General features: G+C 40.7%; 1 protein-coding gene across 5 annotated transcripts in view; it reads right to left on the reverse strand.

The window, feature by feature from the left end:
• The window catches only part of LOC135209548 (tetratricopeptide repeat protein 7B-like), a 482,937-nt gene that overhangs the window by 241,085 nt on the left and 214,134 nt on the right, over positions 1 to 27,718 (reverse strand). For 4 of the 5 annotated variants that reach the window (XM_064242205.1, XM_064242204.1, XM_064242203.1 and 1 more), the window contains 8 exons: positions 20,319 to 20,507; positions 19,050 to 19,182; positions 4,806 to 4,942; positions 3,629 to 3,758; positions 2,506 to 2,653; positions 1,976 to 2,164; positions 1,033 to 1,211; positions 418 to 610 (listed from right to left, as the gene is read on the reverse strand). In XM_064242205.1, the coding sequence (XP_064098275.1) occupies positions 418 to 610; positions 1,033 to 1,211; positions 1,976 to 2,164; positions 2,506 to 2,653; positions 3,629 to 3,758; positions 4,806 to 4,942; positions 19,050 to 19,182; positions 20,319 to 20,507 (1,298 nt within the window). The remainder of the gene's footprint in view (positions 1 to 417; positions 611 to 1,032; positions 1,212 to 1,975; positions 2,165 to 2,505; positions 2,654 to 3,628; positions 3,759 to 4,805; positions 4,943 to 19,049; positions 19,183 to 20,318; positions 20,508 to 27,718) is intronic. The other variant, XM_064242202.1, reaches the window with a different exon arrangement.

The following is a 27,718-nucleotide window of genomic DNA, read 5'->3' on the forward strand; positions in this document are numbered from 1 at the left end:
AATTTCAGAATGAACAGCATCATGAAAAACAGCATTCATACAATTACGAATTTTAAAATTCCATAGGATTTTAAAAAAATACTTTCTCCATAGTGTCTGACCCTATTAGGAGAGAATCCTAATAGGAAAAAATTAAAAAAACTAAAAATACATTTAGCTACATGATACCTATCTCGTTCACTCGATTTATTATATAAAACGACATGCCATACAAGGAAACACTAGGCTAAGATATATTATCCAGAAGAACCAATTTGAACATCTGTCATTTACCAGGGTCCATTTTGCACGTCTGCTATTTACCAGCAGAGACAATATCAATCAGGTTCTAAAGCTAGCATGAATTTCATGAATGAAAGGTGGTCTCTAAAAAGTCTGAAAAATTAGTAGCTACCCACACAAAAGAACAACTCTTACCTCTAGTGCCTCTTCATACTCCTTTTGGGCAGACAAAAGCAATATCAAGAGATGTAAGGAATGTGGATGCTCTGATCGTAAATAGAGTGCCAGCTTCACGTGATGTGTGGCTTCGACAAGAAGACGGCTCTGGGCGTAATGCAAAGCCAAGTAAAATTCTACTAAATGGTCACTAGAATCCAGTTGTTGGGATCTGCAATGTAAGTGATGTACGTTGGATGTATACTATGTGTACCGTATAAACTCATAAAAAACATGTAGAATAGTACAAACTTAAAATAATACCATAAAATTATAAATGCTATGCAATGTTATTCACACAGTTACTGCTTATTAGCAAAATATTTTTAATATTATCTATGCACTTTAACCTTTCATTTACTCAATTTAAGCACTAAAACACACAAGAAAGAGTATGCCACAAACAAATCAGTACATCCCATGACTATCTAATCCTGCTCACATTTACCTGCAATTTTTCAAGCCTATCCAGACATGCACTGTACATAAAAACTAGATAACAATCTATGGGATAACAATCCCTGTCATACAAGGAAAAGTAATAAAACACAATCTACTTTCCATCTGGAAAATAATATAACATCTGATACCAACCTTAGAAAACATTCCAGAGCTTTGGCCCTTAGGGCATGGGAATCTGCATGCCGCTGTGTGTGATGAGCCTCTAGAGTGAGCCCCAAACCATGGAAGAGATGACACCTGGCCGCAAGCATACTTGCTCTTTCTTCTGATGACTTAAGGGCCTTACTGACCCACTCTAAGCCTTCTTCTATCTAATGACAAAAATAAAGAGACAGAGAGATTCTTTTACTTTTTCTAAAGAAGTGCAATAGGCAGACAGAATATAGAATTTAGGCCAAAAGCCAAGCACTGGGATCTATGAAGTCATTCAGCATTGAAATGAAAACTTGACTGTAAAAAGTTAAGTATATCTTAATTTTACCCAACCACTGAGCTGATCAACAGCTCTCCTAGGGCTGGCCCGAAGGATTAGATATTTTGATGTGGCTACAAACCAATTAGCTACCAATGGAAAGGTCCACATAAGTTTACATTGAGAAATGAATTTCTATCACCAAAAAATAAATTCCTCTGATTTCACGTTGGCAGAGCAGGGAATCAAACCCAGACCCTGAGATTGTTAATTGAGCACGTAACCGACTCGTCCAACAAGGAACTGCAAGGTTTGAAAGGTGTAACAGGAGGAAAACCTCACAGATGCACTTTGAAACACTTGTCAGGAAATAGTAGAAGGGAAGAAAGAATATGAATGGAGGTATAGTCAGAGAAATGAAAGGGGTTGCAGCTAGGGGCCACAGGGACACTGGAAAGATGGCACTTTCCCCCTCACGGGAAAAGCAATAGGATCCTTGAAAAAGTGTTTTTGAAGAGATTCATTTAGGGCTCCAGTATTTAAGCATGCTGTTGCACTAATAAATACATTTCTAAAGAAACATAAAATATCCATATTTTTTTAAATGATTATATTGGAAACTGGTTCTATACCATTTCTGCCATTATCTTTTGATCCACTTACTCTTCCTAACTGCTGGAAACAAATTTTGGCTGCCAGAAGACAGTAGTGAGGTTCGCTGGGCAGTAAACGATGCACCTCTTGTAAAACAACCATAGCTCGAATATTCTTACGTCCACACATTAACGCCAACGCAAATTGTTGCCAGACATGCGTGGCTTCATACGAAAACTTCATGGCCCTTTCAAAAACCTGCAAACAAAATCTGATCTAAGGAAGCAAAGTCAACTAAAAGGTGATAATGAAAATAGGAACCTCTTACATACAGGATGAACAAATGTATACAAATTAGTATTACCAGTCTTCCTACAAAATGAATTGTGGTTATTATATTTTGATCATCTAAAATTTTTGTAGTATAACAATGGATAATACTACTTTCCAAGTTTTCTATTTATTCACACGACAAAGAAAAAAGAATTACACTGAAAAAGTGCAATTGCCCTCTCACAGATAATAAGATTACGTATGTGATTTCTTAAAACTTAGCATCATGGGAAAAATTCTGTAAAATTTTACATAATCCACAATACCTCAATTAGTATCTGATGTTGCTTTCTTCTTGCAAGGGAAATGCATAGGAGGTCGTACACAGCCGTTGCATTATCGTAAGCATGAACTCTGGCATTCTTAAACTCGGGACTTTGACTCAGCACAGCTTCTCTGACTGCCATTGCTTCACTGTGAGATTCAAAATTTATTCAAATTTAAAAATACCATTTCATATGGATTCGGTTCACAGATACAACAGTTTCTCATCATACCATGAGGATTTTGCTCTCATTATGGGTGAGAGATGACCTCCTTATGATGTATGACACCCATCTCTCAACATCCATCATCAATAAAAGGCATTATTCATCAATTATAACTGTATCTAATCAAAGGTGAGGAACCTCAATGTAAGGTATGTCTTCATCTATGGCAAACAAAACATTATGCAATTTGGCCTTTTGATATATAAAGTAAAATCTGGTACATAACAAGGAGTTTTCCATATTAGTGCCAGCAGCCATCATCTGTGTCTAGACACCGTTTAGATACCTTTATCAAAATTCACCACAAAGTAACATTACATAAAAGGAAGAGAAAGAGAGCAGAGAGACTGCCATACAGACAAGCATTCAATATAGTATTTACAGTACTTGCTGAGCTAACCTGGACATATGAAGAAAAAATAGGGAACCTTTCCACATATATTTATTGATTCACACTACAGTAGTAATGGCAGTTTAAGATGTAATACCTTTACTGAACACCATAAAACAATAAGCTAATCAACAAACATACATTAGAAATCACTGGCCTGGATAAATGAAGCGCTCTCTCTCAACATTCTATGCAACCAACCTTATAGTAAAATTAAGATCCAAGTTTAACATTTAGAAATAGATACAGATTTAAAAAGACTATAAACTGTACTGAGTACAATGGTCAGTTACTGCAAATTTGATTTGATTGACCGACACCAAACAAATGAATCAATACATAACGTACTACAAACATATGATGAACAATGGGTGAGGAGCTTGGTACTTATACTTCACTTGGGGACCATTTTACCCCTTGCCTAGTACAGCAATGGTTCTTATTTCATTTGTAATTTCACAAAATATCAAAAGTCTCTATTTAGCTAACTGTAGTATAATTTCTTACCTTATAAGCAACAGCAATATGATTTCTTCATTTATATTTCTAGGTACAAATAAATTTGTCCCGCTATATTTCTGTGGCTTCCATGGGCTTTCTCCTACCTTAAGGCTTGAACTACTGCGACTTTTTTCATCTGTAAAAATAAATTTCATTAACATTATATATTTTAATACAAATACATTATCAAAAAGTAGTATTTTCTAAAAATTATTTCAAGAAAACAAGTATGATACAAATATGCTGCAAACAACATTTGAGGGACAATAAGTTAAAAATTCTTTATAAAAAAGTACATGCACACATTTTAATCAAATGTAACTTTTGGCCATGATTAACATAAGTTGACTTCCAAAGTTTTGTCTTCACTTGTCCTTTGACAGTTTATATAATGATCTTGAGCAACAAGTTACCACTACCCATGCACAAATCATAAATGTGCTTATAGCATACAAGTAGTGTAACCATTACAGCTACAAAGTTAACTTACCATTATGAACTGTAGCGATGCTTCGCATATAACTGTACATAAGGAATTGGACGTTGGGTAATAGTAACTTGAGTGTATACTCCAAAATACAGTAGGGGTATTTAACAATGATGTTATTTATCTTAGTCTCTAATAAAGTGTAAATACAGCTGTTTTTTTTGTTTGCATGGCGTTTTTACATTGCATGGAACCAGTGGTTATTCAGCAACGGGACCAACAGCTTTACGTGACTTCCGAACCACGTCGAGAGAGAACTATCACCAGAAATACACATCTCTCACTCTTCAATGGAATGGCCGAGAATCAAACCCGCGACCACCGAGGTGAGAAGCAAACACCAAACCAACCACGCCACTGAGGCGCTTAAATACAGCTGTATTAAGACTATCTTTATAAATCTCTGTGCATGCAAGACTACAATTTTTAGCAAAAGAAACAATTTTAAATAAGGCAAAGTTGGTGCTATTACTAAATGATATAAAGCACAATACAAAAAGCAAATAATCTGCTGTGCAATAAAATATCCTACACTGTACTTTCTAAATACAAAATAAAGAAATTTAATTTCATGAAACAATAAAACCTAAACGCATAAACATTTACAACTTATGGAACAAACTTCAATGCTGTAGCCACTAACCTTACAAAGCAGCAAACACTGACTTTCCACTAACCAAAAATAAAGCTACCCACCTAATGATTTCATACCCTGATTAGGAGCTCTGTATGCATGTTCTGAACAACCTCTGAGAAGAACCTCTGCTAACTGACGGGCCAAGGTGAGACGAAGGTGCTGGGTCGCAGTTGATTCCACAGCAGATAGCATGTTCCTGTAAATGGCAAGGCACATCTCAAGATACTTGTAATTTTTTAATTTTCCTTAAAAACTTGAATTTAAAAATCAAGTTTCAACAGCAGTTTACCTATACATTGAACAACAAAATGACCTTCAAAGTTTTCCAGTTAATGTATGAGAGAAATTTCTATTATCCAAACCTCTCCACCATGAATTCTTTTACACATTATCACTATTCTTGCATAAGAAAACTATCTAGTTAACAAAGACTAATGTGTCAAAATGATATTGTTATTTTACAATAAAGTTTTGTACATACTTACCTGGCAGACATATACTTAGCTTACGTCTCTGACGTCACGACAGAATTCAAAACTCGCGGCTAACGCGACAGGTAGGTCAGGTGATCTACCTTACCCGCCGCTGGGAGGTGGGTGTAAGAACCATCATACCTTTCTTGCCAGATTTTTTCTCTCTTATACCTGTCTCCTGAGGGGAGGCTGGGCGGGCCATCAATCGTATATGTCTGCCAGGTAAGTATGTACAAAACTTTATTGTAAAATAACAATATCATTTTTGTACATGAACTTTCCTGTCAGACATATACTTAGCTGATTGACACCCTTGGTGGAGGGTACAAGACAGAAAATAACAAAGAAAAGGTAAACAACACCTGTTGTAGGTAAACAAATAACCTTGGTTCTTACCTGTTTAGGCTGAAGACTTCATAGATACTGTCTATTAGTCTGCATAGCCATAAGAGCTACAGCGAGGGCGTGACCTACAGCTGAAAAGACTCTTTGGGTCTACTAATGGGACTTGATATCCGCTTACTTAGTAGAATCCAAGTCGGATCATGTCAATGGGGGTTCGCCCTCTTCTATGACAGAACCTGTCCACTACCAACGCAGGGAGCTTCAAACCAAATCCGATCACCTAACCAAACTAATGGTATTAGCATTACGAAACGAAAAACGATGCCTACCTGCATCATTTTTCATACAACCATATGAACTCAATTACCAAAAAAAACAAGGGGAAAAAACTACTAAGGATATGTTCCAGCTCCCTGCCCCAGCACCGAATCCGCCGATACGTACGGGCCTAACGCGAAGCACTCGTCATACGTAATACTGACGTCTTTTAGGTAGTGGTTGGCGAATACTGAATTACATCTCCAGAATGTAGTTTTCATCAGATTCTGAAGAGACATATTCTTCTTAAAGGCCAAGGAAGTTGCTATTGCTCTCACTTCATGAGCCTTGACTTTTAAGAGCTTGAAATGTTCTTCATCACACATCTATGTGCTTCTTTCACAACATTTCTAATGAAGAAAGACAGCGCATTTTTCGACAATGGTCTGCTGGGGTCCTTTACAGAGCACCATAGTCTGTCCTCAATGCCCGTAAGGGTTTTCTTCTTCTGAAGGTAGTATTTTAAACTCCTAACAGGGCAAAGAAAGAGTTTCTTTCAGGTTCTTCCCCTACTAGGGCAGACAAACCACGAACCTCAAAGCTCCTTGGCCAAGGATTTGAGGGGTTCTCATTTTTTGCTAAAAAACGAAGGAAGGAAGAACAAACCACGGAATCTCCTTTGAAACCTACCCTTCCTTCTAGGGCATGAATCTCACTAACCCTTTTAGCAGATGCTAAAAGCCATGAGAAAGAGAGCTTTCCTCGTGAGATCTTTGAAGGAGGCTAAATGTGGTGGTTCAAACCTAGCGACCTCAGGTAGCGAAGAACCAACATCCAGATTCCAACTTGGAACTTCGTTCGAAGTTTTCTTGGAAGATTCAAAGATCTTAATAGATCATGAAGATCTTTGTCATTCGAAGATCTAAATTCCTATGTCTGAACACCGCAGCCAGCATGCTACGGTATCCTTTGATAGTAGATACTGCCAAACCGCATTTTTCTCTGAGGAAAACTAGGAAATCTGCTATCTGAGTCACAGAGGTACTGGAAGAGGAAAACTTCTTGTTCCTGCACCAACGGCGAAAGAACGTCCCACTTCGACTGGTAGACTTTAAGGGTCGAAGGTCTTCTAGCTGAGGCGATAGCCTTAGCAGCTTTTGTCGAAAACCCCTTCGCTCTGACAAGACTTTTGACAGTCGAAAGCCAGTCAGATTGAGAGCGGGGAGGTTTCTGTGATACCTGTCGAAGTGGGGTTGTTTGAGCAAATCTTGTCTTTGTGGAAGTGCTCTTGGAAAGTCCACCAACCATTCCAGTACCTCTGTGAACCAATCTTGGGCGGGCCAGAACGGAGCTACTAGTGTCATTCTTGTCCTCTCCGAGATAGCAAATTTCTTGAGGGTTTGTCCTAGTACTTTGAAGGGGGGAAAGGCGTAGACGTCTAACCCTGTCCAATCTAGGAGAAACGCATCCACTGAAACTGCTCCTGGGTCTGAGATCGGGGAGCAATAAAGTTCGTTCTTGCGTTCTTTGCTGTTGACAAAGAGATCGATGTGAGGTCTGCCCCATCTTCTCCACAGGTCTTGGCATACTTCTGAGTGGAGGGTCCACTCGGAAGGCAGGAGTTGATTCTTCCTGCTCAGGAGATCGGCCCTGACGTTCCTTTCTCCCTGTACGAATCTGGTGAGAAGACTGATTCTCCTCGTTTGAGACCACAGCAGAAGATCCCTTGCTGTTTCGTACAGGGAGAAGGAGTGCGTCCCCCCCTGTTTCTTGATGTACGCCAAGGCTGTTGTGTTGTCCGAATTGACCTGCACTACTGCATTCCGGACGTGGGGGTTCGAAGGCTTTCAATGCCATCCAGACTGCCATCAACTCTTTTCTTGTTGATGTGCCAGGACACCTGATCCCCCTTCCAGGTGCCTGCCACTTCTCTTGTCCCGAGTGTCGCTCCCCAACCTGCCTCCGATGCGTCGGAAAACAACACATGGCTGGGGTTCGGCATGTAGAGAGACATTCCTTTCCACAAATCGAAGTGGGTCGTTCCACCACCGAAGGTCTCTCTTGATTCCTCTTGAGATCTTGAAGGAGAACTCCAGATCTAGGGAGAGACGCCTCCAGTTCTGGTAAAGGAAGAACTGTAGAGGCCTGAGATGCAACCTTCCTAGAGAAACGAATTGCTCCAGCGAGGAGAGTGTCCCCAGCAGACTCATCCACTCCCTCGCTGTGCATGCATCTTTCTCTAGGAAGGTCGTTATTTTCTCGTAGCAACGAGCTATCCTCTCTGGCGACGGAAAACCCGCCCGAAAAGCCAGAGAAGTATCCGAATCCCCAGATAGATCCTCTCTTGACTGGGATTAATTGAGACTTCTGGAAGTTCACCAGAAGTCCCAGCGAACTTTGCCAATGTAAGGGTCTTTTGAAGGTCCTCCAGACATCTTTCTTGAGACTCTGCTCTGATTAGCCAGTCGTCGAGATAAAGGGACACCCTCACTCCCTCCAAATGTAGCCACTGCGCCACGTCTTCATTAACCCGTGAAAACTTGGGGTGCAGTTGATAGGCCGAAGCGCAAGGCCTTGAATTGGAAGATGTTTCCTCCCATCATGAATCGTAGATACTTCCGTGAAGAAGGATGGATCGGCACATGAAAAGTAAGCGTCCTGAAGGTCTAGAGACACCATCCAGTCCCCTGGACGAAGAGCCGCTAACACTGAGGAAGTTGTCTCCATGGCGAACTTCCTCTTTTCCACAAAGACGTTCAGGGCGCTTACATCCAACACCGGTCTCCATCCTCCTGAGTTCTTCGGAACTAGGAACAGTCTGTTGTAAAAGCCCGCAGAGCGGGGATCTTTCACTAGTTCTATAGCCTCCTTCTCTAGCATGAGATCTACTGCTAGAGAAAGGGCTTGATTCATGATGGGGTCCTTGTACTTGGCTACCAACTCCCTCGGAGTTGTCGTCAATGGTGGTCTTGACGAGAAGGGAATGAGGTATCCTTTTCTGACAATCGATAGGGACCAATTGTCCGCCCCTTTGTGGGCCCAGACGTCGGCAAATTTCAGTAGTCTGGCACCCACTGATGTCTGGAGTCCTTGACCGCTATTTCTTCTTCCCTCTGACTGATTCGAGAAGGTTTTACCTCTCTTAAAAGGTCTAGTCCCTCTGGTTGCAGAACCTCTGACAGCGGGTCCTCCTCGAAAGGGCTCCTGTCTCAGAGGAGTCTCTTTCTTGGTCTTGGGTTGGAAGACAGAGCGAGGTTTCCTGGCCGCCTGGGCTAACATGTCCCTGAGTAGCCTTAGCTGAAAGGGCACTCGAGACATCTTGGATAATTTTTCTTGGGAACAGAAGAGGAGAGAGTTGAGCATACAAGAGCGATGCCCTTTGTGCATGAGACACTGCCTTCGTGAGAAACGAACAGTAGACCGACCGTTTCTTAAGCACTCCAGCTCCAAACAGTGAGGAGACTTCACTCGATCCGTCTCTCATGCTTTATCCATGCAAGTGAGTACACAGTTAAGATCTTCAGGAGACAGAGCATCTGGGGTCTTGGTCTTATTAGCCGCACACCTAAAGACCAATCAAGGAAGTTGAAAACTTCCAGGACTCGGAACATTCCCTTCAGTAAGTGGTCAAGTTCGTTCATTCCCCACGTAGTCTTGGCGGACAAGAGGGGCGGAACGACGAGCAGCATCCACTAATGAAGAGAAGTCCGAGTCCGCAGACGAAGGGAGAGCGAGGCCTAAAGGTTCTCCCGATTCGTACCAGAATCCCAATCTGCCGGTCAGTTTTAGACGGAGGGAAAGAAAAAACCGTCTTCCCTTTCTCTTCCTTCGAAAGGAGCCATTCTCCAAAACCTCTCAGCGCCTTCTTCATGGAAACAGTAGGTTTCATCCTAACACAAGACGAAACCTTCGACGTCTTCGAAGTGGAGAATAACGAAAGAGGAGAGAGAGCCACGGAGAAAGGATATCTCCAAACTCTTGCAGGAGTAACTCTGTAAGTTTCTTATAGAGGAAACTGAGGCGTCTTTAGTTCCTTCTTCTTCTGAGGGGTCCTGTTCCTCCTGAGCCGAAGAGCCTTCCTGATCCTTAGAGGCGCGACTATTCTTAAAGGAGTCTCTAGAGGCAGATAGACGTATACGTCTTGGAGACAATGCTTCAGGGAAGTGTCTACTTGCAACATCCTTCTTGTTTGGAGAGTGCGTTTCCCAGATCCTTGAAGCCTAATAGGAGTCAGGCGGCAGTCAGGTGTAGAGCGCCTGTTTGAAGAAGAAATTCTATCAGGCTCTTGGCGCCTATCCAAAGGAGAGCGGCTACCAGGCGAACTGCGCCTGTCATACGAAAAGCGCCTACCAGGCTCTTGGCGCCTGAACCGAGGCGAGAGAATCTCTGGCGACGAGCGCCTACTAGGTGAGCGCCTACCGGGAGGGGAGAAGCGCCTGCTAGGCTCTCGGCGCCTGACTCGAGGCGAGTAAAAGTCAGGAGAAGAGCGCCTGCCAGGCGAAACGCGCCTAACAAGCTCTTGACGCCTGTCCCAGCGAAAAGCGCCTGTCCGATTTAGGGCGCTTGTCAGCCGGAGAGTGGAGGCGAGACGAGGAGCGGCTACGAGGTGAGTAGTGCCTACTAGGCTCTTGGCGCCCGTCAATGGGGAGCGATCCTGTCTCGAGAAGAGCGTCTGAAGGGTGAGGATCTCCTACGCGCAGTTTGCTCCTTGTCTGAAGGAGAAACTTGTCTGTCAGGCGAATGTCGCTTATACGCAGATTTGATCTTGTCCGAAGCAGAGAGCCTCCTGTGCGAGAATCCGAACGAACAGTTGGGCGCGCTTCTTCCGTCGAAAAAACGAGAGTCAGGAGAGGGGATCTTGGACTTCTTTACAGGAAGCGAGACGTCCTCCTGCGCCGAGAAGACCCGTAAAGAGAGCCAGCCAGAGCCGAATCTGCGCCTGAAGGTTAGCCAATACCCTTGCAGGAGAACTCACAAACTCGTGAACAGGAGAAGAGGCTCGATCTCCGCTCGTGAACGATACTCCTGATATCTCTTACGCTTCTTTGCTTCCACCTGAGGCTCTTCCGAAAAAACTTCAGGGCTGGAAGGGCGGGCGCAGGGAGCATTCCAGGCTCTCTTCGAAGGGCGCGAGGCTTCCGAAGAGCTCCATCCTCTTTTAGGAGAAGGCGAAGGCGACGACGAGAAGCACTGGCGCAAAAACTTCTCTCTTGGAGTGATCCAAGGTAGCCTGGAACGATCAACAGGAACTACCGAGGGACGCCTGACCGTTGGGGATGCTCCCTAACCTTCCTGCGGCTTTCGACTTTCCTCCTCCACTGGGACTGGGAGTCTGGAAAGAGGTCTAGGCCTGGAAGCATTAGGGCACCGATCAGAACGCACCCTCCACTGCACTGGGTTCACTGCACAAATCACTATTGGAATCACTCTTACCTTCTAGTTGCTTGATTTTCCTCTCCATACTGCGAATGGTGGCTTTCATTGAGGCCACTTCCGAAGGCGTATCTTCGGCTTCGGTGCAGGGAGCAGGAGCTGAAACTACAAAGGAGCTACTTCTAAAATAGGATTATCTACATCCAACTCGCTAATACGAGTCTACTACTGCTCCTGGAAGAAAAGCTTTCCTAACTTTATCCTTTTCAAGCTTCCTCAAGTAGGAAGACAAAGACTTCCATTCATCCTCATTCAGTTTTCACATTTCATTACAAGGGTTGATTAAAGGTGCATTCATTCCTCTACACTTCAAACATACCGTGTGAGGGTCTACCGAAGCTTTCGGTAGCCTCACCTTACAATCAGTCATACAACAAACTCTAAACATAGCAGTTTTCTTAGTATCAACATCAGACATCATGAATCCAAGAAAAATCCAAAGAAAAGTCCAATAACTGTCCACAAATCGCGAAAGCCAGGCCAAAAGATCGGGTACTTCACCAAAAGTCCGTAGAAACAATCCAGGGCGAAAACGAGAAAAGAATCCAACTGTCAAGAGGTACCGACAACAGGTGTGGTCGACACCGATGACAGAAAAAATCTGGCAAGAAAGGTATGATGGTTCTTACACCCGCCTCCCAGCGGCAGGTAAGGTAGATCACCTGACCTACCTGTCGCGTTAGCCGCGAGTTTTGAATTCTGTCGTGACGTCAGAGACGTAAGCTAAGTATATGTCTGACAGGAAAGTTCATGTACAAAATCTCTTAACAATACATGTACAGTAATATGAAATATGATATTGTTAAGATACAATAAAGTTTTGTACATACTTACCTGGCAGATATATACTTAGCTATAGACTCCGTCGTCCCCGACAGAAATTCGAATTTCGCGGCACACGCTGCAGGTAGGTCAGGTGATCTACCGCCCCTGCCGCTGGGTGGCAGGAATAGGAACGATTACCGTTCTAGAACCAGATTTTCTCTTCCACCTGTCTCCTGAGGGGAGGTTGGGTGGGCCATCAATCGTATATATCTGCCAGGTAAGTATGTACAAAAACTTTATTGTATCTTAACAATATCATTTTTGTACATGGAACTTACCCAGCAGATATATACTAGCTGATTGACATTCCCTTGGTGTGAAAGACAACAATATTTACTGAATAGACAGGTAAACAACATACGTTTGTAGGTAATAAATAAATAAAACCTTGGTTCCTACTTGATCAGGCGGAAGCCTCCATGGCTAATGCCTAGGAATCTGCTTCGCCTCAAGAGCCTCAGCGAGGATGTGACCTATGGCTAAGAGTTCTTGTGGGTCTGTCGATGGGGTCTTATCCATTTACTCGACAGAGCCTCTTACATGACAATATGCCTATGCCTAGTGGCATAATTAAGGAGCACAACACCGATCCCGATCACCTGATCCTAACACGAGGGTTAGTGCTTAAGTTGAAAAGAGTTATCTACAAACTCCTTTCAAACAACCCAAAGAAAAAACACGACGTTAATAAAATTTAACTCACTAGTTAAGATCAGTATCTGCTCCCTATCCCAGCAATGTATCCGCAGACACGTATCAACCAAGAGAGAAGGATCCCTCGAAGGTTATCTTGACATCCTTCGGATAATGGAAGTCAACACAGAGTTGCATCCCCGTATGTGACAGCTAATATGTCCTTATACATACTTGTTAGGGAAAGAACAAGAATTCGGAAAAGCTCGCACTTCATGCGCTTTTATTCTCAGCTGTTTGAAGGAATCTCAATGCACTTATCAAGTGCTTAGGAGATCACAATGTCTCAAAGAAGGCCAGGGCGTTCTTTGATATAGACTCTTCTGGGTGAAGCTGGAGCCTGGCTAGCGCTTGGCAGGCGCCTAGCGCCTGTCTAGCGCCTCGCGCCTGGCTGGAGCCTTGCGCCTGAATGGCGCCTAGAGCCTGGCTGGAGCCTCGCGCCTAGATGGCGCCTTGCGCCTGGCTGGCGCCTCGCGCCTGGCTGGTGCCTGATTGCTCCTCCTTCCTGGCTAGCGCCTCGCGCCTGGCTGGAGCCTTGCGTCTGGCTGGTGCCTTGCGCCTGGAAGGCACCTGGAGCCTGGCAGAAGACTTCATGATTACTGTCTATGAGTCTGCATGCCTCAAGAGTTCAGCGAGGTAGGGACCTATGACTGACCCTTCTGGATCATGTCAATGGGGGCTAGCCCGCTTACACGACAGAGCCTTCTCGGATCGTGCCAATGGGGGCTGACCCACTTACATGGCAGAGCCTTACCTGTATCATATCAATGGGACTAGCCCTCTTACATGACAGAGCTTTAGGTTTCTCTTTACTGGAAGGAGCCTTGCGTCTGGATGGATCCTCAATCCTGACTGGAGCCTAGCCTTGAAGGAGCCTGGCACTGGATGGCGCCTGGCTGGCTTCTAGAGCCTGGCTGGCTCCTAGAGCCTGGCTGGCTCCTAGAGCCTGGCTGCTCTTAGAGCCTTCCTGCTCTTAGAGCCTGCCTGGCTCCTAGAGCCTGGCTGGCTCCTAGAGCCTGGCTGGCTCCTAGAGCCTGGTGGCTCCTAGAGCCTGGCTGGCTCCTAGAGCCTGGTTGGCTCCTAGAGCTGGCTGGCTCCTAGAGCCTGGCTGGCTCCTAGAGCCTGGCTGGCTCCTAGAGCCTGGCTGGCTCCTAGAGCCTGGCTGGCTCCTAGAGGCCTGGCTGGCTCCTAGAGCCTGGCTGGCTCCTAGAGCCTGGCTGGCTCCTAGAGCCTGGCTGGCTCCTAGAGCCTGCTGGCTCCTAGAGCCTGGCTGGCTCCTAGAGCCTGGCCTGCTGGCGCCTCGAGCCTGCTTGGCTCCTCCACACTTGCTGGAGCTTCGAGCTTGGAAGTCTCTCTAGGCTGTCTGACGATGTTTCCACATCGGACACTCTTATATCTGTCCGATTTGTTCGCCTCTGGCGCATTTATTTGCGCCAGGTTGGAGGCCCGCTCCTTCTCAGTATCCGACCATGACAGAGTTCCTTGGAACTGTCCGCCTCTGGCGTTTTCGCCTGTATTGCATTTGGCGCTTGACTGGCGCTACATTGTCCGAGAGTCCTGAACAAAACCACATAGTTTATCAGGAGACTGGAGAAGGGTGGAAGAAATTCTTCCCCTTTGAGCTTTTGGCCCCTGGCAAGGGGAGGTGATTTTTAGTCAGCTACACCCAGTAGACGACAGGATATCTAACAACACGAGAGAGAAGAGTCTTCCTCCGAGGAGGATCCTTTCGTGAACACTTCTTTTGCTAACGAGATCTCTTCTTACATGTTGATGAGGTTCCTCGTTGCAGAATCTTCCCTATCCTTGCCCGAAGGAAGGGGAAGGAGTCTGGAAGTCGAAGGAGACTCTGAGCTGAAATTGGGCGGAACCCTGATTTCTAGCTCTATTGTATCCTTCTGAATACCTTCTGGGAAGCATTTTGAGCCCTCATCGCACCCCGAAGACTCTGTAGCAAACGTTTAAACCATCTCTTCTTCTGTAGATGAAAATGTAAGTACCCTGCCTGGGCAACTAAACTTCTCTCTGAAAGCGTTGCGTCAGGAATAGAGGGATTTATTTCTTTTGCCAGACATACTATGCTGGCAAGAACCCATTGCCGAGTCTCCATTGAATCTGATGCCAGATTCCCAATGCACAAAAAATTCACTTGTCTTCTTGTCGTTTAGGGCTAAGAGAAACAAAGAATTCCTTCATAAACTTCCTCAAAGAAGTCAGATGAGGAGCAGTTCCAATTTTGTCGGAACACGGAATCTGTGGCCACAAAAAAAAAAAAAAAAAAAAAAAAAAAAAAAAAAAAAATCCCATTCGAAGTAGCATGATATCCTACTCTTGTCGTATTGGGGTATCGTATAAGATCCCGAGATCTTTAATCCTCTGTTATCTCTAATTCCTTTGTAGAGACAGAGTATGGCCTTTAACTGCGTTCTTTGATAGCAGATATATACATAGGTGATTCTTCCCTCTGAAAGTGAAGAAAAAACCTCGCTATGTGGTTCACAGAGGTATCGGAAGAGGACAGTTTCCTCATTCCCTAACACGATCTGCAGCAATTCTATGTCTTAGCCATGACTATTGTCATTTACCTTGAAAAAACCTCTCATCATGTCCACTTCTGGTCAGTCTGCACGCGGACAGACTCAGAGTGGAGAGGTTTTATAGGTCTATTTATAATAGATTCTGATAGAATATCCAGATACTCTGGAAAAGCCTACGAAAACATGCTGTGAGAAGAAACGTGACTTCTGTGAATCCAACCTCTCTAAGGCCAAAATGAGGCATACATCCTCTCTTCCTTTGACGCCCAATTATCTTAATATCTGTTAAGAATTTATAACTAGGGGAAAAAAGGCTAAAGTTTATTCCCCTTCTTTAAATTTAAAGATGTCTTATATTGCTACCTCTCTTGGTTCGAGGAAAAAGAAGCAGTCTAAAGGAAGCCTGTTCGTCTTCTACCTTACAAAGAGATCTATGAAGAAGACTTTCCGCAGGTTCTCACAACTCTTTTCAATAAATGTTAGACATACGTTAACAGTTATTATCTTCGATCGAGAAGGTTCTCACGGACATGCAAAATCTTGCATCGAACCTCTTAAGGATCGTTACGTTCCGTGTCTGTTCCCAAATAGGTTCTCTTTTGTTAACGCGAAAAACCGGGGAAAAAGGGCGAAAAAAGAGATTCTCGATGCTCTTTGCGATATGAGAGAGTCGTGGAATTGGCCTAAGTGATTAAAATAAATCATTTCATCATTCCTTGTAGCGACCCCTTTTCGATTAATGGGTAACGAAATCAGGAACGAATCTTGCCGTTACCGAGCCGCTGTCGAGAGGCTACTGGACTCTTAGGTTAATAACTCGCTAAAACGAGAAAATATCTTGGATTGGTGCTTCTGGCACAATTTGCGCCAGGCTGGCGCTTCCTTCTAGTTCTTTTTAGGTTATGTGCCATAACATCTATGCCTTTATGGTACCCGACATCCTTCACATGTTAATTCCGTTCTTATTGTGGGAAAAAACTTTTATATACGTAGTATAGTCCATTCAGGGAAACAACTTCTGCCACTAAGAGAATGTTTCCCATCCGACTCACCAACTTCTCTTGAGCAATATCCGAATTTAAAAAAGTTGTGTGCGTTTCTCGAAAGGATGAGAGAATTATATATATCGCGCGCTGCCTATTAGAATCCTTTATAATACTGTCACATTGTGGTAAACAGCATTAATCTAGGAAACCTTTGTAAGGATACTAGGAATTCTGTAGTTAACCTCGGTATGTGCATAAGACTTGACCATACCGTAGTCTTAAAGTGAATTCTCTACTACATTCATCTTCTCACTAAGCATGTACTCTAATAAGCCATGCTTTCGTAAGCATGAGAGCATTATACAATATAGAATTTCGCTGCGTTAGAACTCCTTTAAAAATGTTACCTACGGTAAACAGCATTGAAATGTAATATCTTTCTTATTGAAAGCTTCTTAGCAAAGGCAGACAATATTTTATTTATGTTTGCTTAACTATCCCCTCAATCCGAGGCTAAAACCACGATTGTAGGGGAGAGACACGGTTATTCATTCCCTCCCGCAGGAGAGAGACATGTTATACCGCCCACTCATGACCGACACCTACATGATACTGCGTTGGTGTCTAAGCGATAGCAGTCTCGTTAGCCGACTGGCCTTACTCTTCCAGAGTTGCCAGCTACTCCATTTAATAAAGGAATCTTATAACATTATTATCGAACTTCAGGAAGTTCTTATAATGCATATCTAAGCGAAACAAGACTTCGATAAATCTAGAAGCTAAGTAGGTGTTGTCTTAACAATCCCTTTAAGCGTAGTCCTTCCTAGGAAAATTAAACCTGAAGGATACTGGTAATTGAGTTGCTCAGCAAAGAAGTAACTACGGTATGTGCTTATGATTTGCCGTATCGTATTCTCATACAGCAGATACTCTACTACCTTCTTTCCCTGCCGAGGCAGATAGAGAAACGGATATTCTGGCGCCTGGATCCTTGCACCTAGCGCCTGGAATGTTCCGCGCGCCTGGAATGTTCCGCACGCTAGAAAGGAGACTCGCTCCTGGAACGTTCCGCTTGCGTGGAAGGTCCCGTGCGCCCTGACAGTTCCGAGCGCCTACTAGACCCCTTTTAGAAAGAGCCTCTTGCCCGGAAACGTTCAATGGAAGGATCGTTCTGATTGCCACTCTACTGTAAGGCTCCTTGCTCTAGCCGTCTGTTTTTCTGGCGCAATTTGCGCCAGGCTGCGCCTTCGTCTCTTTGAAGGCGCCTTGCGCCAAGAAAAATTTTCTAGAACGCGGCTCGCGTTTGCGGGTTGTAGGAAACGCAGGCTCGCGCTAGTCTGTTAGCTGGAACGCGCCTCGCTGCTGGCTATAGAACGTACCTCACGCTAGCTTGCTGGAACGCGGCTTCCTGGCAGCGGCTGGCTCTTGCTCAGTGTTCTCTTAGTTTTCAGAGAACGCGCTAGATCACTCCAAACATACATTCTTCGTCTTTTCGGATGTAAGATGAAGAGACGCACTTTTTTAAGGATGCCTTATCAATGGCTATCCTTGGCAGTCTGGGACGTTCTACAGAACCTGCCGAAGGGGACGCCTGACCGGTGGGGGTTCTCCCTAACCTTCCTGCGGCTGTCGACTTTCCTCCTCCACTGGGTCTGGGAGTTTGGAAGAGGTCTAGGCCTGGAAGCGCTACGGAGCCGATCAGACGCACCCTCCACTGCACTGGGAACACTATATTCACTTCTTACCTTTTTAGAGCTCGCCTTTTGAGCTCCATCCATTTATCTTCAAATTTGCACTTAGATTCTGTGGAGTAAGAAGGTGATGAGGATGCAACAACTACTAGAATTGTCAATACTCTAACTGCTCGTTAGTACGAGAGCTCTTAAAGCTTCTAAAGGAAGCGTATCTAGTTATATGCTTTCTGACTTCCTAAAGTAGGAAGTTAGATCTTATATTTCCTTCATCAAGTTCTAACACTTATACACGTATTAGTGAAAAAAAAAAAATCAATATTTCCCTTATTGCAAAATATAAGTGTCCTACCGAAAATTCGGTAGTTTGTTTCACGTAATATATTCTTCGAAATTTCGAAGCCAAATTCATTAAAAAGTTAATAAAAGCGTATGCCAAACCAAAGACCCAGTACTTCCCTGCAAAAGACAGCCCAGAAGGTCGATGGCGATGAAAAAACGAAAATCAAGTCAGGAGGTAGCAACAACGTATGTTGACACTACCGCGACAGAGAAAATCTGGTTCTAGAACGGTAATCGTTCCTATTCCTGCCACCCAGCGGCAGGGGCGGTAGATCACCTGACCTACCTGCAGCGTGTGCCGCGAAATTCTAATTTCTGTCGGGGACGACGGAGTCTATAGCTAAGTATATATCTGCTGGGTAAGTTCCATGTACAAAAATTTCTACTTACAAAGATATAAAAATGAAGTGCTATCTTTTATACAATACATGACAGATATAGGATCAACATGTCATAAAACTTTGTATATATTTTATACTTTCTCTTCACCGTAAGGTGTAACCATTATATTTTAGACTTCCAATTTACTGTTATGCAAAATTATATACATACAAAAGACATTTCTAGTAAGTGAGGCACTGTCACTCTTAGCTACTTAAAAGTGAAACTATCCTAAATCCAAACTCAGTCTGTACTTCATAAAAATTTCTTTACATAAGGAACACCATACTAATTTTAAGAGAAATGCAGTCAAGAGGTATTCATAGCATTACAGCATACCTATAACGAGTAACAGCTTTGTCAACATGACCAGACTTCATGTGAAGAATAGGAGCCCGCTGAAGAGCAGTTTCAAGGATAACACCTATCTTCTTGTTCTCAACACCATTAGGAGGTAAGGGTGAGTTTGATCCTAAAAGTTAAAAAACAAAATTACAATTGCAAACAATGAAACAGATGATAATTAAGAATGAAATCGTAGAACATAATTCAAAAAATTCTTTTTAAAGCTCTTAATTTTTGTTCCATAAATACCTCTCATTGTAATTTTGCTATATGGTGCGGAAGAGTTCTGTAATAGAAGGCTTAAAAAGTCTCCCTCCCTACTAAGTATGTATCCCTCTATTACATATATTACGTAAACAGGCAGTCCCCGGGTTACGACAGGTTCGGCTTACGACATTCCAAGGTTAAGACGCTTTTCAATTATATTCATCAGAAATTATTTCCAGGGTTATGTCGCCTACAACACTCATCTGGCAGAAGAAATATGACACCAAAAATGCAAAATAATCAATATTTGAAGGTTTTATTTGATAAAAAATGCAATAAGAATGCACTTAACATAGTTTTTAATGCACCCAAAGCATTAAAAGTAAGGTTTTCTTAGGATTTTTGACAATGTTCAGGCTTACAATACGTCTCAAGAATGGAACCCCCGTCGTAACCCGGGGACTGCCTGTATATGAAATGTCCCTTATTATGTAACCTCCAAGAACTTGAGGGTACCTGTGAGGGTAGTGGGGTATAAAAGATGGTTAGACGACCCACTATGTGCTTTTAAGCATACTTCACAATCTTTTAGTAATTCTAGACCTGTCCAGCTGAGACAAAATAAAGCTTGCCAGCTACTAGCAAAATATTACAGCAAAAACTGAAGAAATAAAAATATAAAATTTTCTTACAACTGTTACCGTTGGGATTAGTTTATGTTAACTGTAGCATATTTCCATGTTAGAAATAAATGGAATGGTAGTTTAACTCACGGGAAATTAGGAACAGAATTTATTTTTTTTAATTAACCTAATTCATTTAAAACTCCACTATAAAACACATAAAAACAGTGACTTTCCTAAACAATAAAAATATAAAAAAAAATTATATAAAAAATGAAACATTAAAAGCAATGATCAAGTTAAAAAATATTAGTAGTACTTACGTATTATATTCCCCTAGAGCAAAAAGAATGATTAAGTGCATTTTACAAATTGTGTTACAGGGATGTCTGTTATAATTCTAGGGAAAACGGCATTAAAAAACTTGAGATACCTGTTGTGTTGGCTGATGGCAGTGAATGCAGTGAGTGTGTGGAAGGTGTAGATGTTAATTTATCCTGCTCTTGAAGATAGAGCAAAGTTAAATCTCCTGCCAATTCAAAGCACCTGATCATTTTTTCTACTTTCTCTGCTCTCTGATATTTAGAATTGTTGGGCAAAGGGACCTTCTCAGAACAAAGACCTGAAAGCACAGAGAAATACATGGTAAAACCTGACTTTATCATATTTATATACTACTAGTAGCTACAGTATTACCCGATGTTGCATGCTAACAATGCACTCACTACACAACAGTATGCTAAATGGAATGGAATAGAAAATTTAGGCCTAAGGCCAAGCGCTGAGACCTATGAGATCATTCAGCACTGGAAGGGAAATTAAAGTAGAGAGGTTTTAAAGGCATAACAGGAGGAAAACCTCTCAGTTTCCACCATGAAACAACTGTTAGGAGCGGGCGGAAAGTAAGATGGAAGAAAGAGAATATGAACGGAGATAAGTAATAGGAATGAAAGGAGTTGCAGTTAAGGACTGAGGGAATGCTGCAAAGAACCTTAAGTAATGCCTACAGTGTGCCATATGAAGTGGCACTGACAGTATGACCAACTTTGGGAAGCAATATGCTGATAAACAACCTAATAGTTTCTGTGGTCATTAATATTATCCTACATACATTCTGAAATACAAGGTTAAGACACCTTTATATTTCAAGTTAGTAAATTTGTGTTCTGTTACAATATAAGCAATACCTAATATGAACAACATAAAAGGATCACCACTGTGTAATCACACTGAGACCCCTAACACTCGTTAAAATGTTGACGAAGGAGGCTACTAAAAGATGCCTCTTCTTACATGACATTTTATTACTGTAGGAAAAAAATGTATTAAGAATACAGCAATGAGCATTTCACAGTTACGTACACTGTAACAGCAGAAATGTAGATTAATAAGAAACTACCAAATGTATTCTAGTTGCATATTTTCAGCTACAGAAAGCACCTGAATTGTCTGCTGACTGCATACAGTTAAAATAAAAGTTCTGGTGCAATGAAGACAGCTGGTTGTACACTTGGTGCTTATAATACACTAACAATACAAGTTACCCTGTGTGGTTCAATTCTAAAACAGTGCATTATCACATTTAGTACACTACCAAGAAAAAAATGTCAGGTTAGTGCTCTTAACCGAACAATGTTAATACTACTACGTAAATATGTTTAAACTTGACTAAAGAAATCTAATTTCTCCTTTTATATGTGTGTTCTCTCCATTGCTTTTCTTGTACACTTTCTGATATCTTATCAGGTCTAGGTTTTCATTTACGTATGTACTTTCTGAACTATTTTCTGGCCTTTCACATTGGTTTTCGTTTTACTACTCTCATATTTATTATTTTTCCAATTAACAGTTCAGTTTTCCTTCTTCTCACAGGCCCAGCCCTCTCAATATTTAATGCATAGGTCTATTTTCCAGCCTTCAAACACATCTCTTTGCAACTTCTTTTGTAACATATGTTTTCTATTTAATGACATTTTGTGATCATACTGCTTTCAGAGTACCACCTACACAATGCAACTTGTGTTTGTCATACATTTTTTGCAATGTTATCTTCAGCTCTTAAATACAATGCATGTCTAAGTATTTCTGGTTTTGGAATTTGACTGATGCACGTATATTGATTCCTATCATAAGAGAATACGATCTGAAAACTTAATCCTAGCCTCAAGGTCTTGGGAATCATTTCCTTCTCTTTAATTCTGTTATGATCAACATATGAATGAAATTTCTAGGGTACTATGTTACTTTACAGTCTTGACATACACTAAGGATTTCTGGTCATCTGCCCTGAGATTTTCCATGAAACAAAGTAACAAATAACTTCGGATTACACACATTCTCTTACACTAAAATCACCTTGGACACTCAAGCATACTGTGCTATGTTTATTATCCATAGGTTGCTCATGAATATGTGAACAATTATACATACAGTGCAACTATAAGCCTACAACTGACTAAACAAAAGTCTCTATGAATATACTAAACATATGGCTTATGGCACAGTTACCTATGAAAATTAGACCACCAGACATACATTTGATTAACAAAATTTTAGCTGACTTTTAAAATAAAACCATTCAGTATTATAACTATGTAAAAACAGATTCAAAAAAGTAAAATCCAAACATACACAAGCTATTTTTGTATAAAAAAATTTGAACGTATTTTACCCTATAATAAAGAATGATTTTTTTTCAAATAAAATGCATTACACAGGCTTTTGTCTCATTTTCTAATTAAGATGTAGCTCACAAAAATGATACCTAAGCAATCCCAAACCTACTACTCTTGAGTTTTATCATTGCTTAATAAATGATTCAGGCAGAATTATATTCCACAAATTCTGTACAGGAGTGACTACCTGCACTAAAAAGTTAGGTTATTTCTACAGACCATTAAAAAATCAAAACGACTACATTGAAACCCCCGTATTCACGCACTCCAGGTTCGCGGACTCACGCATTCGTGGATTTCTCTCTGGAACATATACCCCAATTATTCACAGTACAGGGAGTCCCTGGGTTACGACGGGTTCGGCTTACGACGTTCCAAGGTTAAGGCGCTTTTCAATTATGTTCATCGTAAATTATTTCCAGGGTTACAAAGCATGTTCCAGGGTTACGACGCCTACAGCACTCATCTGGCAGAAGAAATATGACACCAAAAATGCAAAATAATCAATATTTGATGGTTTTTTTTTTATGAAAAATGCAATAAGGATTTTTTACGATGTTCCGGCTTACGATGATTTTCGGGTTACGACGTGTCTCAAGAACGGAACCCCCGTCGTAACCCAGGGACTGCCTGTATTTTTCTATGAGTAATATCCATAAATTCCTGTTTTTTTTATCAATTTCATCATAAAATGCACTTTTTGTGATAAAACTATTGAAAAACCAGGTATAACCATTTTTAGTGGTTTTTTCTTGAGTTTTAACAAACAAAATGGGCCATTTTAAGTATTTTTATATAAAGGGGTTTCAACTATTCGTGAAATCTAGCTATTTTCGGCAGGATCTGGCACGCATCCCCCCACGAATATGGGGGGGAACACTATAACTAAAATTTCTCATGCAAATGAAATGACTTGCATAAATACTAACTGAACAATTCTGCAAGCAGATGACTATTAAATATGATACAAATAAATCAACACTTGAAAATCACTTTCCTTAATAATTATAGATACTGTAACAAAAATTCTATTTATGTACTACTAAGTCACAAACCCAATGTGTATAACTTATACTCATAATTCTAACAACATCAAATCTTCCTTGTATGCCTGTTGATTAAATTTCTTCATTCATAAAACAGTAAAAATATTAACTATGTATTGTAACAGGACTGAAGCTAATAAAAAAAATTCCAAAAAAACATATAATGTTTTTACTTACCTTTAAGGAAGCCCATTTATAAAACACTTTCTTACCAATATTTTTCTTGCTCAAATGTAAACCAAAGGTAAACTTTCACTGAAAATACAACTGTATGGTAATTTAGTTGCCTTAAAAAACCATCTATACTTTCTTTGTATCCAAAATCTGCACTTCGTTTAAGAGGCAAATTTTCTGCAAATAACATGGATATATGTACCACTGAAAAATCTATGAAAAGGTGTAGCAGCGAATCCAGAACTATGAATAGGCAAGGGTCGACTGTACCATCTTCAATACCTGGACAATGATTTCCTTATCCTGGTAAATACTGTGTACTTATAATTTAACATAATGGAACAGCTTTTTGAAACAAATTTTGCTCTGTACATACGCCATTGCCTAATGCAGCCTTTGAACATGATATATCCCCTCATGTACGGTACGAACGTCATATCCTTGTCAATCCACTATGATGATTTACTATCTCAGATATGTGTGTGTGTGTGTACACAATGTGAGGGATTAAAGGAGACCTTGGTTTAAGTCAATATTTATCCTTAAAACATGAAATGAATTTTAAATAACAATTACACCACATCACTGTACAAGAGACAAACCATTAAGTCTCTAATTACTTAAGAAAATGACTGCAATAAAGAATAGCTCACCAACTTGATGATGCCATCATGCAGGAAGGTATTATACCTGAACCAGTCACGTTATGAACCTACTTGTGAGTTCAGATCCTATTTCAGGCTTTGGTAGCTTGATAGATAATTTTGAATGGACATTCAACTGTTAAGATGCTATCAATATAACACCTTCCATTTCCTTTTTCCATTGCAATACCTTACCGTTTTATCCTCTTATGTTAGTCAAATCCTTATATATCAGCTATTCAGATCTCACGATTAATATGCATCTGTGGAAAATTTTTTTCACTTCTCATATTAGTGTCTTTATGAAGTGTAATAACTAGTCGAGATCCTTAAAAAATTAGACAATTTGTGACTCACGTTCATTATATGAAACACCTTTCGATGGAATACAGGGAAAAAGTCAATCAAATTTTGTTTCCAGAAGGGCTTCCATGAAGCTACTAACTTTGTGTGACTTTATATATAAGTTCTACCACATCAGAATTTTTACAAAGGTAAGTGTCAATCTTCAAACAACACAAAAGTTCCTGGGAAATCAAGCAACACGACTCTTGCAATTACCAGTGCCAGTGAATGAATTAATCTATGGGTCTCTTCATAACAAGCCCCTCCAATCCTCAAAGTCAAGTTATATTAAATGGTAAAGTTACTCTCACTTGATTAACAACCCAATGTCTCCTCCTTCTACTTCTCCTCCTGGTCTCTCCCTCTCTCTAAAGGGAGCAGTACCGTAAACTGTAATATGTAACACACAATAGTATACGTATATTCAATGCCTAATAAGATGTTAAATAAAAACAATTTAAGGTGTTTGCATTTAGGCAATCTTTCAATAATACAACATATAATCAACTCAATCAGATTCTATTTATGTAAGCTTATCAAAATGAAAGCCACATAAAAGAATGGTTGGCTATAACAGTACGTATTGTGCACTAATGATGAAATTGAATAAATGTGCTCATAAAATTTTGCCTTGCAGACGATACACAGAACGAAGACAAAATGTACAAAATAGTGAGTGGTAATTCCTTATACACACACTGGCCCCATCATCATTCATCACCTTGAAAACTGAATAATAATTCGCTCATCAAAATAGATCACTTCCAAAGCTAAAGAATTTATTCCCTTGGACACACAAGTGCTTCTAAAGACCATTAATAAGATCAAAAGTATATGCTGTTATTGTGAATGATACTTTTTCTGAAACTAAATAGTCCCAGTTCAGCATCCAGCAATTTCTAAAAATTGTGAATAACAAATAATAGGATAAACTATACCGTCTACCTAATTTCTAATCACACAGAGTTAAGTTTCGAAACTACAAGCAACATTTGCTTTCTCATTTGTCCATACACAGTACTGACAATATAAATGCACTATACAGCTCAAGACACTAACCCCTTAGCAGTTCAAATATTAGAAAGATAAAACTTATCTAGCAGTCACACATGCAAGATAACTGAACTAATATGTTCTGCATATTGACATAGACACACAGCAAATATGTATGAATATGGTCTTTATGCATAATTTGAACATTACAATGAACATCTATATTCACACTTAGAAACAGCTTGAAAATATCTAGTCTGTACACTTATTTACAAGAATATCTTCCAGGTAAATTAATAGCATTACTATATGACCTGAAGTGTCAATAAAGTGCTTACAGTAGTAGAAAGAATCATAAACCAAACATAATCAAAATTCATCCAAACAACTTCTGCATGAACAAAACTGTTTTCAGCCCAAAGATTTATTCAAAATGTAATCATATTCAACTGGAAAAAAAACAAATGGCCATTAACTTGCAAAGCAAGTTCCAATAGAACAAAAATGTCATATGCAAAAAATAATAAGCAAACAAGACAACAGGAATAAAACACAAATGAAAATATCAAATAAATTCTGCTTAATTTGTGTCAATAACAGTGGAAAAAAGTCAGAATAATTAAGATAGTGGTATACCGTGTTTCTAACGTAGCTCTGTGACCTCTCAAACATAAGCATGAGCCTCCATAACACTGTTAGGAAGACAAAAGCTCCCAAGGATGCTGGTGACTTAGAGCAATATTCCAACAGTGGTAGAACAGATTACTGTGGCTGTATGGAATAATATCCTTGCACATAAATGATTTCAAGGCATTATGAAAACAAAATACTCAACTCAAAAGATAACACAAAGTTCCATCAAATAATCAGCCAGTTACCGATGCAAGTGAATCATAGAGTAGAAATTTGGTATGAGACTGGTTGATCAGTAAAGACCTAGTTTTACTGGCATTTAAGCTTCATATCCCCCGTGCTTATAGCAATTATAATCCATTCAAAATCTCTGGTAAAGGAGAATTTTTTCCTTCCACATGAGTGGGAGTAAACGGTTGCAACAAGGGTTGAATCATGTGTACACTAAATTACCTTATTTACAAAGCATCAACAATGTTGCTAGTACTGTAAATACTAAATATTACAAAACTCCCGAAAATCTACTTGGTACACCACCAGAGATGCTATGTTTAGGCTCACTATCAACACTATTAATATCAATTCTCAAATACTAACCACAAAAAATAAATGAAGATCAAATACACAGCCTCTAACATCTAAGTTACCTCAGTCTGACAAGTCAACTTAGTGTTTAACTTATTGTTGAGGTGAATAAGAATGAATTCATCTCTGAAACCAAAAGACATCTAAAACCCAATGTCTGGAAATAATCATGAGAACAGCACTAAATCTGTCTTTCATTCCCAGTGATTTCTGTATGTATAGTTATTATACAAAGCCCAATGACCCTACTTAGCCTTATTCAATGTAAACACATTCCAGTTATACCAAATTGAAAAGCTGTAATAAGAAAAGTGTCACAGCACAAACTTTTACTAGACCACAGCAATTTTTTACTTGAGTAACATTGGAAATCCAAAGACTTTATCCACAAGGAAAACAATGGAACCTCTTAAATAAAATTAAGGCTTTTCAAGTCTGTACCATAAGAACAAGTAGATGGAGTACATTTCAGTAACTAATATATACGTATATTGATGTTTCTTCTCAAGGGTGGCAAACCACATCAACTTTTTAAGTCATTAAAGGGATTTTGACGTAAGGAAAAATCTATTTCTGGGCGATTGGCTCGTGTCGCCAGCGAAATATCCTTTAATCTATTATTTCTAGGGTAAATGTACTAACACATACCAGAGAATAAATAAAATAAAGAAAAAGGTCAGTGTAACTGACTCGCTCACCCTCCAAAAGGGTGTCGGTATGAACACTAGGCGAGTGAGA

Source organism: Macrobrachium nipponense, chromosome 38 (genome assembly GCF_015104395.2).
Source record: "Macrobrachium nipponense isolate FS-2020 chromosome 38, ASM1510439v2, whole genome shotgun sequence".
Lineage (NCBI taxonomy): Eukaryota > Metazoa > Arthropoda > Malacostraca > Decapoda > Palaemonidae > Macrobrachium > Macrobrachium nipponense.